This window comes from Diorhabda sublineata, chromosome 2, assembly GCF_026230105.1.
Source record: "Diorhabda sublineata isolate icDioSubl1.1 chromosome 2, icDioSubl1.1, whole genome shotgun sequence".
NCBI classification, from domain to species: domain Eukaryota; kingdom Metazoa; phylum Arthropoda; class Insecta; order Coleoptera; family Chrysomelidae; genus Diorhabda; species Diorhabda sublineata.
The window spans coordinates 25792470-25808972 of NC_079475.1; the positions used below are offsets into that span (position 1 = coordinate 25792470).

General features: G+C 33.2%; 1 protein-coding gene across 3 annotated transcripts in view; it reads right to left on the reverse strand.

The window, feature by feature from the left end:
- LOC130440476 (inactive rhomboid protein 1) overlaps positions 1-16503 on the reverse strand; it is a 136345-nt gene that overhangs the window by 85855 nt on the left and 33987 nt on the right. For all 3 annotated transcript variants that reach the window (XM_056773650.1, XM_056773649.1, XM_056773651.1), the window contains exons 3-6: positions 13707-14189; positions 12149-12598; positions 10934-11188; positions 10126-10851 (exon numbers count right to left, since the gene is read on the reverse strand). In XM_056773650.1, coding sequence (XP_056629628.1) covers positions 10126-10851; positions 10934-11188; positions 12149-12598; positions 13707-14158 — 1883 coding nt within the window. In that variant the 5' untranslated portion in view covers positions 14159-14189. The remainder of the gene's footprint in view (positions 1-10125; positions 10852-10933; positions 11189-12148; positions 12599-13706; positions 14190-16503) is intronic.

A 16503-nucleotide genomic window follows, 5' to 3' on the forward strand; every position in this document is an offset into this window, starting at 1 on the left:
AAAACTGATATACCGAGGCGAGTTTGGAAGAAATACCGACACACACACGACAAAAGTAGCGATTCTACTAGTTTACGTATATGTAAAAAATTCCTACGCTTTAATTGAAACATATCGTAACGTGATATCTAATTCTATGAAAAGTGCAATTGCATTACTTTCTTTTAAACATTATCTATTTGTTTATCGACGACGTAGTTCGTTCTTTATTGTTAAGACATTATTGGAAACAAAAGTTTAAAGCAGCTGTGGTAACAAGGAAAATATGTAAAATTGAAGGGAAAGAATCTCACAGCGTTCGTACTATCAGCACTCGGCGATTATCGGACTTGGACCTTGGATCTTCTAATGATACCATACTTTGCCATTTAAAATCATCAGGTAAGATCTATAAAATCGTCGAATAGAGGTGTGTAGGTAGCTCCTTGCCCTGCTGGAAGATGATTGTTTTATTAGACGCATTATAAGTTGCAATGATAACCGACATGGTAAATTAGAGGTTAGACAAAGGACAATTACCAGAATCTTTCACAAAGAGAATTCGAGCAGGAGGTATTCCTAATAGTCGAGCTATGAATGTCTAGGTATATAGTCTAAAGCCGATGTTATGAGGTTTTATAGGAGAAATATCCAGGAGAGCTTCGAATCCAAATCCTACTACATCCAAAATTTAGTACAGCCTACACCGTCAGATTACAATTTATATTGATCCATGGCAAAATTTTTCCGTGGGTAACCGTTTGAGTCCAAAGGAGATGTTGAAAATGTATCTTAGCAGAAGGTCTCAATAAAATAGCTGAATGTTGTATGAAAACCATAGAATACGATGGGCTATACTTTGAATATCGTGGCTTTTTTATATTTGGTTTAGATTTTTGTGAGTCGCGGTTGGTATTTTTGTATTTAACGCATTTTATTATTTCGTTTTTCGGTTTTTGTATTTAATTTCAGTATTTAGTTTTTAATATTATTAACTGTTTAAATTAATTGAGGAAGTTTGGACATAACGATTTTTATGTCCAATATAGAACACGACAAAAAGGCAAACGAAAACTAATAAAATTTGACAATGCGAAATAAAAAATTCCTGAAAATCTTAATGGTTCGATGGGAAATAAAATTCACACAGATACTGGAAATAAGGAAGATATTATATGGAATTGAGCCCCATTTTACATTAGCATTTTAGGATGAAACATTACACAATACTACAAAGGATGTTGTTGAATAAAATTTCTTCAGTAGAAGGATTGGGCGTAATGATGCTTGTTGTTTTAAATTTTTTTATTACCAGTTTTATGCTATTTTCTCCCTCTTTAATAATGTGTACTCTAGCCTAAGCAGCCATCACTCCACTGCAATAACTTCTGGTGTTTTTTCTAGGGCTTTCGATTGTGTTAATCAAAATATTTTAATTAACAAATTGCAGTACTACGGCTTCAGGGGATCATCTCTCGCATGGTTTAAGTCATACTTTACCAACAGAAGTCAGCTTGTAAGGTTTGATCCAACGATGTCTTCTTGCAACCCAATAGAATGTGGAGTGCCCCAAGGCTTAATACAAGGCATTATTTTGTTTTTTTTTTGGTTATCAACGGCATCGTCTACATGAGTGATAAAATATGATATACTGAATTAAATTATTTTGATATGAAAGCTTCCTGCACGAAGCGTGACAAATCTACATAAAGAGGAAAAAATATCATTCTAACAAACGTATTTTAGGGAGACGGTTCGATTGATACACTACTTATAGTGGTTCACATATTTATTTAGACCAGGTGCGACGTTGTTACCGACTACCCAGGTTGTTTTTTTAAAGGCCTTTCGGATAATTTACCATGTAAATAGAGATCATCTATCCACTGATTGTCGATCCTAAATCACGTTCTTATAATGTCACTCAAAAGTCGTGTGACTAACACACAGATGGCACTGCTATTGTTATATAGGTACATGTGACGTTTATGAAGTTTATGTGTGACATTTCGATTAATTAGAAACAAGTGACAACAACTTCAGTGAAGCTACTTTTGTTATTTTTAAAGTAATGGAACCAAAGCAAATTCGTAAGTTGATTTATCATTGCTTCTTGATGAACGAAAATACTGTAGAAGCTCGGCAATGGGTTCAAAAGTGTTATCGACACTCTGCTCCATCGAAAATAACTATTTGTTATTTAAATGTGGTCGTACAGACACAGAAGATGGTGATGGTAATGAATATATCAGAAGGCAGTGTGTTTACAATTATGCATTAACATTTAGGCACGAGAAAGCTTTTTCAACAAAAACTACAAAGTGTTGATGATTAAGAGCATTGTTTCGCTATGTTTGCAGGTGATAAATAAGATTTTTTGCATCGGTATGTGACAACGGATGAAGCATGCATCCTCATTTCACTCTGGTATCAAAACGGTCATCATCTGAGTGGACTGTCCAAAGGCCCAATAGTCAGCTGGTAAGGTTATGGCTTCAGTATTTTGGGATGCGCATGGAATATTGTTCATCGACCAGCTCCAAAAGGTAGAGACAATCAATAGCAAATACTATATAGAGTTGTTTCATTAGAATGAAAAAGTCGATGGCAACGATGGTTAAATCGAACGAAATTACATTTCGAATCGCTTCCTCATCCACCGTACATTTCTGATTTGGTCCCCGGGGGCTACTGGCTATTCGCTGATCTCAAAAAAATGCTAACAACCCACGCACCTAAAGTAGTAAAGAAGCAAACGAGTCCTCGCCGACCGAACTTCAACCTATTCCAACCCTCCCTATTAAAAATTCTCGTGAATTTGAGTGTCTCTCTTGATAAAATATTTATACCTATACCAAATACAACATATTTGTTACGGTTATTATAATAACTACATAATACTTACATAATTAAATTAACAATATGATAAGACTTTATTAATAATCTATAGCTAGTGATCTTTGATTCAAACCAATCCCTTTGCAAACATTAAATTGAAATCTATTAACTTCAAACGTATAGATTATAACTGCATTCTGCTAAAAATGCAACCACTCTATGTTTATTGGAATTTTTTGATTGCGTCTTTATGTTGAACTGAATTTGTAAATGTTGAGATTATGGAAATATTATAGAATTTGCTTGCTCGTCAAACTATTCCCAATTACGTTCAAAATCAGATCGACAATAATTTCTCTACACAGAATATAAATCTTCTTTGCTATTTTTTTACTTTCCATTCTTACTTATAATAAAACTGTCAAATAGTATTTCAGTGATTTTTTATAAGAAATCTTAATAAAATGGGATTATACACATTTAAAAACATATAAACCATAAAAGAATGCGTACGGAAAACGGAAAGAACCAAAAAGTGGTGCTCTGCATGGAAGCAATTAATTGAGATTCAGCATAGAGAAGGAAGGATGATAAGACAAATGACTCAATATATATTCAGATCATGATTTGAATGGATATTGTCTGATTAAATAAAAATGTATGGGAGGATTAATATAATCATACGAAGGATATTTTTCTGAGCGGGATTAGATATAGAATATATCCGGAATCAGAGTAATCCTTTTTCTATATATGTGACGGTCGCAAAGGAAAAGGACCTGTTGTGTCAAAATATAACTTTCCATTTAATAACGGATCTTGATACTTTGAGATGAATCACGTAGAGAAATTATGAAATTTGTCCCCCAAGTTTTTTAAAAAATACACAAACGTACAAATGTGCTTAAAGATTTTAGAAAAATCCTGGGAACTGAGAAAATGTAATGTAATTAAATGAATTGAAAAGTTAATCTGATATGTTATATCATTTATTTTGTATTAATACATAACGTACAATGTCAAGCAAAAACGCTTTCGTAGAGTATGAAAAAACAATTTATTACCGGTAGTGATTTGATGTAAAAATATTTTTATTACATCGTGTATGAAAAACTTGTACCTACTATACACTTCCACCCAAAATATAATAGAAGGTAACAAAAAGTTTGAAAAAGAAGGACGAGTCTGGATATATAAAAAAAGTTGAGCTACTGAAAATGTATATAATAAAGAACAAATGGCCCGGTAAATGGGTGAGAAGGGACAAGTTGATTAAGTTTAGTACAACAGATTGTTCCCTTGGTATAAATGACATTTCGAGACCTCAACGCCACAACCATTAATTTTATAGCAACATAACAAATGATATTAGTCGAATGTTTCCTCAAGATTTTCTCAGTTGTTTCGCGACACGACAGTATTAGAATGGAACGAGAAAAGCTTAAGACTGATAAAGTGGAAATCTCGGAAAATTACCAGTTGCTCAACCGAAAATATCAAATTATTTATTTCTGAGATATGGAAAGTTCAAATTCTGATAGCTAGATATACAGTTAGCCAAGCCATGGTATTGAACAACGTATTAGTTACGTTTCCATTATTCAAAAAGCTTAAATAAATATTAAACTGATTGCAGAACAAAACTATGTTATCCATAAAGGTTTGAAGGAAGGTGAAGACACCATTAATAACATTTAATTAATATTTAGAAAAACTGATAAATAAAGTGACTCGGGCCCAGGCAAGCCAAAAATTGCTGAAGAGGAATGGCTGTATGTGTAGTTACATTGTTATGGTTAAAAAACCAGCTCCCTTATTGCGACAAATAGTCTTTTTGACGAATACTATTATTAACCCTTCCAAATAAAGGGTTTGGTAAACATTTTCGTCGAATCGGAATGTCCAAGGGAGTCCGTAACGAGGTTTGTCTTTAATAGACATTCACATATCGTCATCTTTGTTAATTGTTTTCAAAATACATCTTCATAGTACACATTATTCACTCTAACTTGGCATCATAAAAACAAAGTAAAATCAAAGATCAACAACAGAAAATCACTGCATGAGATCAGAACATGCCAGGTTTATGACAGACGGCGCTAAACTAGTAAAGTCCCTGTATGGGAAAGTCTGGACCCGAGCTATAATGCCAATTTATTTTTGCAATCTTTACCGGGTTGTCCCTGTAAAAGTTACGGATTGTTAACCAGTGGGCATGAGCCGCCCTTGGCCTTCAGAATCATTTATTCCGTCAAACCATTAAAAATTCATAATGTTCTAATGGATAATTAAGAAAATATACTTAAATATAAGTTCTGATTTTGTAACTTTAAAAACCAACAACTCAGAAATGAGTGGTCGTACAAAAATTCGTACTCCCTCCCGGAATATCCTGTATATGTATTTATATACATTATTTCCTTATCATGTAATTTATTTAAATTACAATCAATCTTTGATTTTTCATACACCGCAAACTACTAATTTATTGTAGTGGTGTTGGTTATCACCTCCGAGAATTTGTCAAGGTCGGCAGGTTGAACCTATCAAACACTATACAACTATACTAAAATTATTTTAATGGATTATAATGAATTTTCAAATCAACAGATACAAAAAATGCAATTTCAAATTTCGATATCCTATCCCCCATAAAAGCATTCCTCATATGAAGACATATAAGCAAAATGAATATTAATTGGAAATTTACAGGTAACGTTTATTCATTTATACCTGGGGCTATTTCAAATATGCGAAAATAATTCGGCGACTAATGAAAATTTTACAAACATGTTCGACCTATCTGGGTTAGATATTAAAATGGTTGATTAACTATCGATTTTGTATTGCTTTGAATAGGATTACTTTTTTAAAAACACGATTATATTAGTTTGGTGTTTTTTCACGTATCTATCCTGTAATATAAAATGAGGTACGCCCGTGTTTTTCAGGATTATGTTACCTAGCAACCAAATCAAGCACACTTGAGAATGTAGCCATTAAACAACTAATGAAAATCATGTGAACATAATAATTATCGACTAGAGAATTGAGAATGAGAGAATTTTTGATTTATTTACCCTAAATATCTTCAGATAAGCCATTAATAAAAGAATTTAAATTATAATGATAAAATAATATACAAAAATGTATTTGTTTTTGTTTTGTGAATAACATAACCTAAAACCGTTTCGATTCGGTTAACAATAAGATATATAATTACTCACAGAGGTTCCATTGAAAAGTTCCCATCGTCCGTATCCATATGGTTTAATTCACTTTCAACATTCAACAATAAGTACGGATTTAAAAATAATTGACAATTACGCCGGAGTCCATTCACAAGGTTTTCTCACTTTCATACGCGGACACTGACACTACTAATTGATGACACAACAATGTACATAAAAGTGTGACTTGAGACAGGTGCAGTGAATCTGTATAAAAGATAAAGAAAGAAATAGGCTTGGCTACAAATTGAACATCTGAAATTATTATGTACATAGGCGTAGAATATAAAAGATAAGATAGGAAACGAATTCAATTTTGTATAAATAAATAAATATCTTTTGATCTAGTAAAAGATTTTATTATAAAACTCCAATGATAATGGGTAATTATACACTTTCACGGTCACCTGGTTTTTTGGATCTAGAAAATCGAAAAATGGATGGATTTTAATGATCTTGGTCTCAAAATGTTCCATTTTACGGCGGATTTATAAAAAAAATTGGTAGAAATAGCTGGAATGAAAATTTATCATAGTTTTACTGTTTTAAATCGTAAAAAAAAACGATTTTGCAAAATAATCCTTTACAAAAATTATGGTAATTATACACTTTCGCGGTCACCTGGTTTTTTGGTTAGGTTAGGTTAGGTTAGGTTAGGTTGGCTCTAGAAAATCGAAAAATGGATGGATTTTAATGATCTTGGTCTCAAAATGTTTCATTTTACGGCGGATTTATAAAAAAAATACGAAAATTGAAAAAAATAAATATTTTTTACAGTTTCATGACTTTAAATACAAAAAAAATGACTTTCTACATATAATCCGTCGTAACTGTGGAATCGTCGTGGAATCAAGTTCGTATATTTTTTTTCGCAATTTACATAAAAAAATGAATATTTTGAAAAAAAAGTTTTTCCACTATTTAAGGTTTAAAACTATTAAAAAACGGAAATTCAGCCACTACCCCCGTGTTTTTCATAAATTCGTCGTAAAATGGAACTTTTTGAAACCAAAATTATAAAATTTATCTATTTTTCGATTTTTAATAGTCAAAAAACTATTAAGATTGAAGAAAATAGTACGAAACTATTCACGAAAATTGATTGTTTTTCATCGATTTCATTTTAAGCTATAAAAACTGAAAAAATCATTCTTTTTGGATTTTTTTTAAATTGTTTATTAATTTATGTAGAATACAAAAAAAATATAAGAACTTTATCTGATAATGAGATAATTTTTTGTAAAGGATTATTTTGCAAAACCGTTTTTTTTACGATTTAAAACAGTAAAACTATGAGAAATTTTCATTCCAGCTATTTCTACTAATTTTTTTCTATAAATCCGCCGTAAAATGGAACATTTGGAGACCAAGATCATTAAAATCCATCCATTTTTCGATTTTCTAGAGCCAAACAACCAGGTGACCGTCTAAGTGTATAATTACCTTATAATGCTAAGCAAGTCACTAAACCATTACATAAAAATGTATACACAGTTTTTATGTGAATTTTGAGGTAGGCACTTTAATGTCTCAAATATTTCTCAAACACTTACTCAAAATGAACTGCGTGAATACAAGTTTCGTCTTGCAATAAGTGGGGTTTTCTGAACGCATCTTCATCTTCTATTTTTATAGGTAGTTAATTTATATTTTCATAATTTATTATTGTCTCTGAACTATCACAGATATTCACAAACTATCACAAACAGACTGAAAATAACTAGCAAATTCCACATCAATATTTAGTTATAGTTCTTTGACGATTCTGTTTCATAAATAAACTATGTGTGTGCTTGTAAGAATCCCTTGAAATCCGTGAGTTTTCTTTGTGATTTCCCATGTGCTCTTAATTCTAACCCTTTTCCAAATCATGTGTAAACTTGAGTTTTCCCTGAAAGAATACTGTGGTTGAACAGATATAAACCACAGCATTGGTACCTGCACGATTGTGCATTGAGAAAAAAAAAGTGAATGGCTAGTGTTTGGAAGTCTGCGATGCTTCTATCAAATCACTTTTAGTATGCTGTTTGGTAACATCATAATTCGGATTTGCCAAATTCGACGTGGTTGTTAAACACCTGAAATTCTTTTTAAACATAAAAGACTCACTTGAAATGAATGTATGTATTTTTGATTTTAATATTCTATTTTGATTAAAAAAGTCACAATTCATATTTAAAAAAAATTATTAAAACTTTTTTATATTGAATGTATAAGCGCGAAGGATTTGTAAAATCAATATTCAAGGGACTGATCCGTTCGAGGTACTCTGGATAAATGCTTCGGCAGACGTCTATAACGAACCAGACTTATAATTTTTATATGTAATTACAACTTTGTACGAAAACATTTGCTGTTAGTACTGGTCGGATGTGAATTGAAGCCAGAGTAATAATAAATATTTCAAGACCGTTTTTCCTATCTACATGACCAAGAATTTCGTGTTTTATCCGTCCTATTTTTTTGTTCTAAAATGTTCTAAATAATTTTCGGTCCAGGATACTCAACATTATACGCCTGCAGATAATTTTCAATGCACCTATTCTCATAAAATCTCAATAATTTTTTGCACTGGATCAGCACTTGTTTTATATTGTGGTACCAAAAGGCATGAAAAAGAAAAACGTTGCCGCACTGTATTTTTATTGTATCTCCTTTTTATCCCACGCAAGGCTTTCGCCATTGATCTGAATAAATACTAAGCTGACAGTACAAGGCCCGGACTAAATGCTGGATATAGCAGAAGTTCTATACCATAGTTTAGCATTGTATTCACCTCGGCTTTCTACTATATACCTCGGTGTTGATAGTTCGATCATTTGGAATCATCTCGAAGTACACTAAACTTTCATAATTCTACCAGACCAAACAATCAAAATTTTCCGATCGAATACGACGGGTTCCGGTAATTTTCCTTCGTCCAACCACCGATTTTCGATGTTAAGGTTGCAACTAATATAACGAGGGCAAGGAACTCTATTCGAGGTTTCGCTTTGGTTAAATCGTGTGGCACTATTCAACAACTTTTATAGATTTTAAATTGCGATGTATAGTATCTTTGGAGGGTTTAAGGAAAGTCGATAATCGGCGAGTTTTGGTACTAGATTGGTTTTCGACTGTTCAAATCTCCACAAATCCCCACTACTCCTCCCTCAATAAGACATAATTCCATTGCTGCCGGGCCTACTTTGAACCTCTGATTTCAATCATGTCTTAACATTAAACGAATTTCATATTTATCGCACTACAGTATTTATCATAAAAACGTACTGCGAATTTCATGGAGAAAATTCTAGAAGGTCGTTTTAATAAAATTGTATGAAATATTGTAACCATTCAATAATAAAAGATTTTTGTATTAAATAAATTTTTGATTACCGAAAATTATATTTGGCGCAGTCAGTAGGATAGTGCGGTCGCGAGTTTTACGGAAAGTGCGATAAAAGTTCAAACTAAGTACTTCAGTACCTCACGACTAAATCCACGAGCTCTACGAGGGACAGGACTTGAAATATTTGTAATTGTGCCAAGTTCCTATTTTTATTCCTTTTATTATCTTTCCTTATCGATTCCGAGTAAGGAAGAGATAAGTTATTAATTTGTTTTTAATCAATCATATGAACGATTTTAATACGTTGTTAAATACATTTGATAATTTAAATTTGATAGATAGTTCAGGTTACGATAAAATGGCAACGGCTAATCCAAAAACCCTTAATTGGGAATTATTTAAACTAAAATTTGAAAATATAAAACTGTATTAATAGATGTGATAAATTCGGTCTATAATGATCAAGACATTAACAATTATGTATTGGAATGCATCCAAGAAAAATTAATTGATAAAGCAGAAATGATGATAGGAAATAGGATCGAACTAAATACATGGTTCAAATTAAAAGAAGCTTTAATAATAATGATGTTTTAAATATTACTAAAATGTACAAATCATCGTACAAATCGTTATTTTGTCAATGCCTTTCTTTATATTTATTTTAATACTAATACTACACTTGCAATTTGTTTAGAATGTTTCACATAAAAAGATGTGGCGAATATTATATAAACAATTACTTACCAAACAGTAACAGTAAATGTACTTTGCGATCTTCTGGGAAAACAAGCTTCATTGCACACAACAGTCTCTGGAGTAACACCACTTCTAGGAGGTGGCGTAGCACAAACGTGCCTTCCCCCGGAAGCTCCGACATATTCAACCGAAGGACTAACACATATACTATGTCGACATTGTCCTTTCGTGTTTTTAACGCGATTCTCGCACTGCGCATTTCCGCACTGTATACCCTTCTCCTGTTGAAAATATTCCTTTCCGTGAAAGTTTTGGCACTGAATTTCTTGAAGACTGCTATTGACACATGGTACTTCTTTTTGGTTCCCTTGACTGGTTACAGAACTGCTGGAACTAGATCCTGGACTCGACTTACATATCTGATATCCTTCTTGATACTGACAACATTTGAACCTGCTGGGAGTTCCAGCTCCGAATCTGATTCTCTGGTAATTATTACTATAAGGTATTGGTAAGCGGTAATGGAAAGCAAGATCTCTACGCATATATGGATCGCTGGAATTGAATTGTTTGTATCCGTAAGTTTGGTAAGATGAGAAATACGGTTCTTGTGGTTGAGGAACATACCTCTCAACTGGCATATGGGCATTTGGTGGAATATACCTATCGCCATTGAACCTTCCGTCCGTATTTACATACTTATCGTTTGTATAAATTTGTTGGTTATTCTGTTGATATCTATCCGTGTAATTATGATTATATCGGTCTTTATATCTGTAACAATGAGGAAGAAATATCAAAAATATTCAAACTTAATATATTCGCTTTATAAAAATATTAAAACAATAACACTCACCTGTGATCGTTATTATAAAACCTATCCGTGGATATATTCGGCGATGACGAATATCCTTGATATCTCTGGATTTTATCATATCTTTCAGTTGTATTTTTGGGAGCAAAAGTTTCGGTTGGTGACGGTGATAGTGGTGGTGGTGGTATGAATCTTTCCGATGGCGGTACCGTCGTAGTTGGTGAAGGAAAAGTATTGTTCGAAAAACAGTCTGGACTAGGAGTATTTTCAGGCGACAGAGGAGGAGGTGGGAAGAACCTGTAATAAATAAAAGAAACAGTATATCAATAACCACATACAAATAAAGTATTTTTTATATATCATATTATTCTAAATGATTCTCTATATCAAATAAGTCTTGGGATCCCAGATGTGTTTGGGAATCTTGTGTGCCTTTAAATTTGGGTCAACAACTATTTTGAATGTATGTCAAATGAGCCGAAATGTTTTTTCCAAAGTGAGTCTTGTAAGAGATATAAATATTTTTAAACAAGCTTCAGAATTGCTAATATCAATACTGAAAAAAAATACGTCATTATTTTTTCTAAGAAAACGGTATTAGCATTTGTTTAGATATAAAAACTTTTTGATAAAATGTTTGAAACAATACGAGCCCAACGACTGTCGTGTTCATTGACAGCTAAACGATCAACAAAGTGGTTACACTAAGTTTCCTCGTTTTATATGTCTTTGGAACAGTAGGAGCTAAACAAGCGGGCGAGAAAACACTGGCCCGGGAGAAAATATGTAGCCTGGAAAGAAAATATAGTCCAGTATTCATTAGTAGCTCGCGACGAAATTATCTTTCCACCATTAAATTCAAAACTGGGCATCGTGAAATAATTTGTTAAATCAATAGATCAAGCCGGGAATTGATTTCTTACATTTGCCAAACTTTCCTCAGCTCACTATGGAAAACATAGTATATAGAAGATAGTATATTTGATGACCCACAAATTAAACACCTTACAAAAAATACTCAATTTAAAAATTTTATGAGTTAGATCCGGGACGTCTTGGAACAGTCTCTGTGCTAGAGAATTTTCTCGGAAATTATATTCAACTTGCAGTATGACTATAGAATTTATTCTGGAATTTATCTATATACGGAGGCTGAAGGCTACGAAACTAAGTAGACATATAAAAATATTAATCAACCTTTTTACCAATCAGAATCCTCAATTCATTCGTAAACTCGTGATAAAAACCTGAACAAACCTATCACTAGCTGGTGCTGGAGATGGAGGTTCCAAATAAGAAACCTGAGAAAACGACATTTTCTCAGGTCTTTCAATTCTCTCTTGAGTGGCGAATCTTTCGGGACATGGTATCGCAGGAAACCTATCTTCTCCCAATCTATCATTAACGTATTGTTCGTATCTATTCTGGTAATCTCTTTCTTTGTTTGATCGATCTGAACTCGCCGATCGTTCTCTAGTGTTGCACAAATCTGATTTAGAGCCGGTACTATTGTGTCGTTCTGTGGTGGATGTGTTAGCGTTTCTTTCTTGTTCAGTCGATAAAGTGTGGTATCTATCAGTAGGTGTACTAGTCCTAGAGTACCTATCAATCGTGTTATGTGAGTGGTACCGATCAAGGCTACCAACGTTTTGAACCGGTGTGTACCTCTCTGGGAATCTTGTATTAGTTGACCTATCATAATTATACCTGAAAAAAAAAACAACAAATGTTGACCAAGTTACAGAATAAAATATAAATTACTAGATGAATTGTACGTACTATTTTCAAAAAGAGCTTAGTTTATTAACTATAATAGCTCAAAGAGTATTTGTCTAAAAAAACCAAATCGATGCGGGATGTCCTTCTCGCTTATTGCTGTTGTAAACTCAAAAATATAGAAAAAAATTTATTAAAGACGGCTAATAGCCTGGAAATTCTCACATACCTATAGTTCACCAACCAGATAGCATAATAAGGTAATTAAAGTTGATATATTAACACTCATTGACCGATCAGGAAAATTTCGTGACAATAAACTGCTCAGAGTTGCTAGCTTTTGCTTTAGCGATGTTGACTGTTTCTGATCAACATTGACATTTCTCAAATAATCTTAACATTCTTGACAAACAACCACTTTAACCACTTTCTTGCACTTATATTTCTTAGCATCGATTAACTTAATACAATATATAGAGATATATTGTGAAAGAAACTTATTTCCGATGTACTGTCGCATGTCGCATAATTGATCAATGCTCAAAAGAAAGCTTCAATAAAGTTGTTTCCACCAAACTATTCATAACCATATGAATACCAGAAGTTATTAGAGACATTCGGAAAAGCTCAAAAAATTGAATTTTTAACCAATCACAAAGCCGCGTTGAATGACCATCCCTCATACATCTCGGATTCAATACCCAGAGCCCAATGTTTTGGCATTACCGATCATATGATGTGAGATTAATACAAAATAGTTAACTCCGTATTATTCATAGTCATATGAATACCAGAAATCATTGGAGACATTCAGTAAACGTCGAAGAATTCATAACAATGTGAGTTCTCATATGCTGCTCAAACAATTGAAGTTTTATCCAATCACAAAGGCAAGCTGAGGGACCGTCACTTATACAGTTCTGATTCAACACCCAGTGACTCCCTCATCAAAAATAAATTGCGTGGTCGACACCAGAAGAAACCGTTTTGGACTGGAAGAAATGCTTCGACATTTTGTAAAACAATGTAGATCATAAATGCTTGTTTTCATGAAATAGAAAACCGGAGATGAAAGGCGTGACAATAAAATTCTCATTACCTCTCTGCTTGATAAACCGTCTTATTCTCATTTTGACAATGCCCTGAGATTTGCAATGGTTCTTTGAGTATAAGTCTATCATTCGAAATAGACGTCTGCGGTCGCTCTCCGAGAGGATAGCGTTCCGATACCCCTTGATATCGCTCACCCGAAGGAAGTCGATCCGAATTGCTACGTTCCGAACAAAACCGATCACTTCCGTAGTGTTCCGTAGCGATCGCCCGATCCTGTACAAATCGCTCCGTACTAACGTATCGATCGCGGTCACTTGCCGAGGTCGCATCCAGGATATTCTTGTCGTTTGGATAGCGATGGGAGGCGATAGTATCTTGTTGTTTCTCTGTAGAGTTACAACCAGCAGGACAATGAACGGACCTAGAAGGCGACTGGCACTGAGAGGCGTATTGTGGTAAGGAGATCTGTCTTCGGCCATACTCGTCGTCCGCAGGCATTCTGGTGGCCCTGGGCCCGTTGTCAGGACATCTGAAAACAAAAACCTTGATATAATTAGTGAAAAACTCTTGGAAGACTCAAATATTTGTTAAACTTTGTTTTATTTTTGTACAGCAAATATTAAAACAAATTATATGATATCGGACGTTTTTACGTAGAGTGTTTCATTTGTGAATAAAATCTATATCTGATGCATTAGTTGAATTTTCTCTGTTAATATAAATTATAAATTTATATAGATTTCTGCAGTAATAACAGTAGTAGAAAATGAAATGATGGTAATGGTCAAAAAGCTCAAAATTTGATATTGTTAATATGAATTATGAATGAATTTATAAATTAGTGCTACAGTTATAACATTGGCAGCTGAATAGTTGGGACATAAAGGATGAAAATGACTAAAATTTTCAATAATTCTCCACAATATTGTTAACGAAAATACTTTTATACCACAGAGATAGGATTAAAAGGAAATAAACAACAGAAGAGGAGGCTGTAGAAGAAATCATAGAACGAATTAAGCGAGTCAAACAAAACCATTACAAGGACATCCCCCTAAACATTTAAGCGAACAAATCCTCCATAAAGAGATTAGTGCTAAACCATATGAACGTTAATTTGGCTGACGCTCAATGCTTGTTAAATTCTTCGTTGCGGAAATACATTCAAATCAATTCAGGCATATATACACTAAGAACCCGCATCTCATTGAAACGTGCGTAAACAGTTGGCAAATCTTTCTAGTACATGTACCCGATGTTGTTCAAGCGAAGCTCAAATACAATGTTCAAACTAAATACACTTTTACGAGGGTGGTTCGATAGTTTGGGTGACTACTATCTAAACTTTAAATTATTTGACAAAATTGGGAGTTTGCTGGATTATGTGTGATATGTTTGAAATGTGAAATAACATTTTTGGTAATTACTTAAACTGTCAAACTGAATTCAGTTTCAGCATTATATATAAGATGCGGGTTCCTAGTGTATATGCTTGAATTGATTTGTATGTATTACCGCAACGAAGAATTTATATGATTTCCGCAAAATACGTATTAGTGTCGTTAACCACTTCTTCAATTGTCTGAAATGGCTTTTCACCAAGTCTTTGAGTTTGTAAACAACAAGAAATCGAATGGAACCAGATCAGGCAGATGCATATTCCAGCATAAAATGTGTCAGCGAATATTGGATAATTAACATTTCCTTCCAGATTAAGTTCATTGTTTAGATTGTAATTTTGTTTATGGGGCTCAACCCAAAACATATATCGTAACAACAAGTATAATGAAATTAGAAATCGTAGGAAAACGCGGACCTGGTCGCAGACAACATTCTTTAATTCCCACCACTCTGGATCGAAATAACTATGCCGAAATTGTCACCAATCTTCATTAAATGGAGATGGCACCTGAAGAAGAAGAACCAAAGTTATATTTACTATGACATATCGACTTAGTAAGCTTTTGATCACCATCAAACTATTTTGCAGGTAGCTTTTTTATGTGAAAAGCTTTAACGTGAAATAACGCATATCCCTTCAGTTAAACTATGTACTTCATTAGCTATATCGACCATCATTGAGTACATGAGTTTCTGGAGTAATTGAAATAAATAATTGACCAGAATGTTCAGCATCATCCGTGTTCTGCTCTGGTCTAAATAATACTATATATCCATTTGGTTAAGAAAGGAACTACTATTTCAGACTTCCATATCAGAATTTTGTATTATCGTGAAGTTTATTGATTTGTATAGGTGTTGTCTTTCTTTCCATTATTCAGTTCAGTATTTTGTCTTTGTGAGAATAAATTTTTGTTTGTGTTTTCTAAAAAACGATTTATATCACGAGAAACCATAATTTAAGCCGTCAGTAGGATTTGTACAGATCGTGGAAAGACTTTTTTGCATCATGTCGCGGTCAGAATAAGAAGCAGAAAGTAGAAGTTCAAAACTCAAAATAATTCCATTAGGAATTACTGGCTTGGAACACGCAACGTTTTCATAACATAATTAGAATTGAAATCCGCAATTATTTATAAAAAGGACTCGTATTGAAGACTTCTGTATCACTTTCGTATTATTGTGAAGTTTAAAATGATTTGTATATTGTATTTATTAGTTCCATTGTTCCGTTCGGTATCTTGGATTGTTTGGATTGTCTAACAAACCGTTGCGAATAATAAATACTCCACAAAATATCTAGAAACATTATTCATCCCCTATTCGATTGTAATTATTTTTTTCCAAAAGCTTCCTAACTTCCTAACCAACTACACGCGCGATTTTTATTCATGCAGAATATTTCAAGAGCCAGAAACCAGATGGATTTATGCGGAAACAAG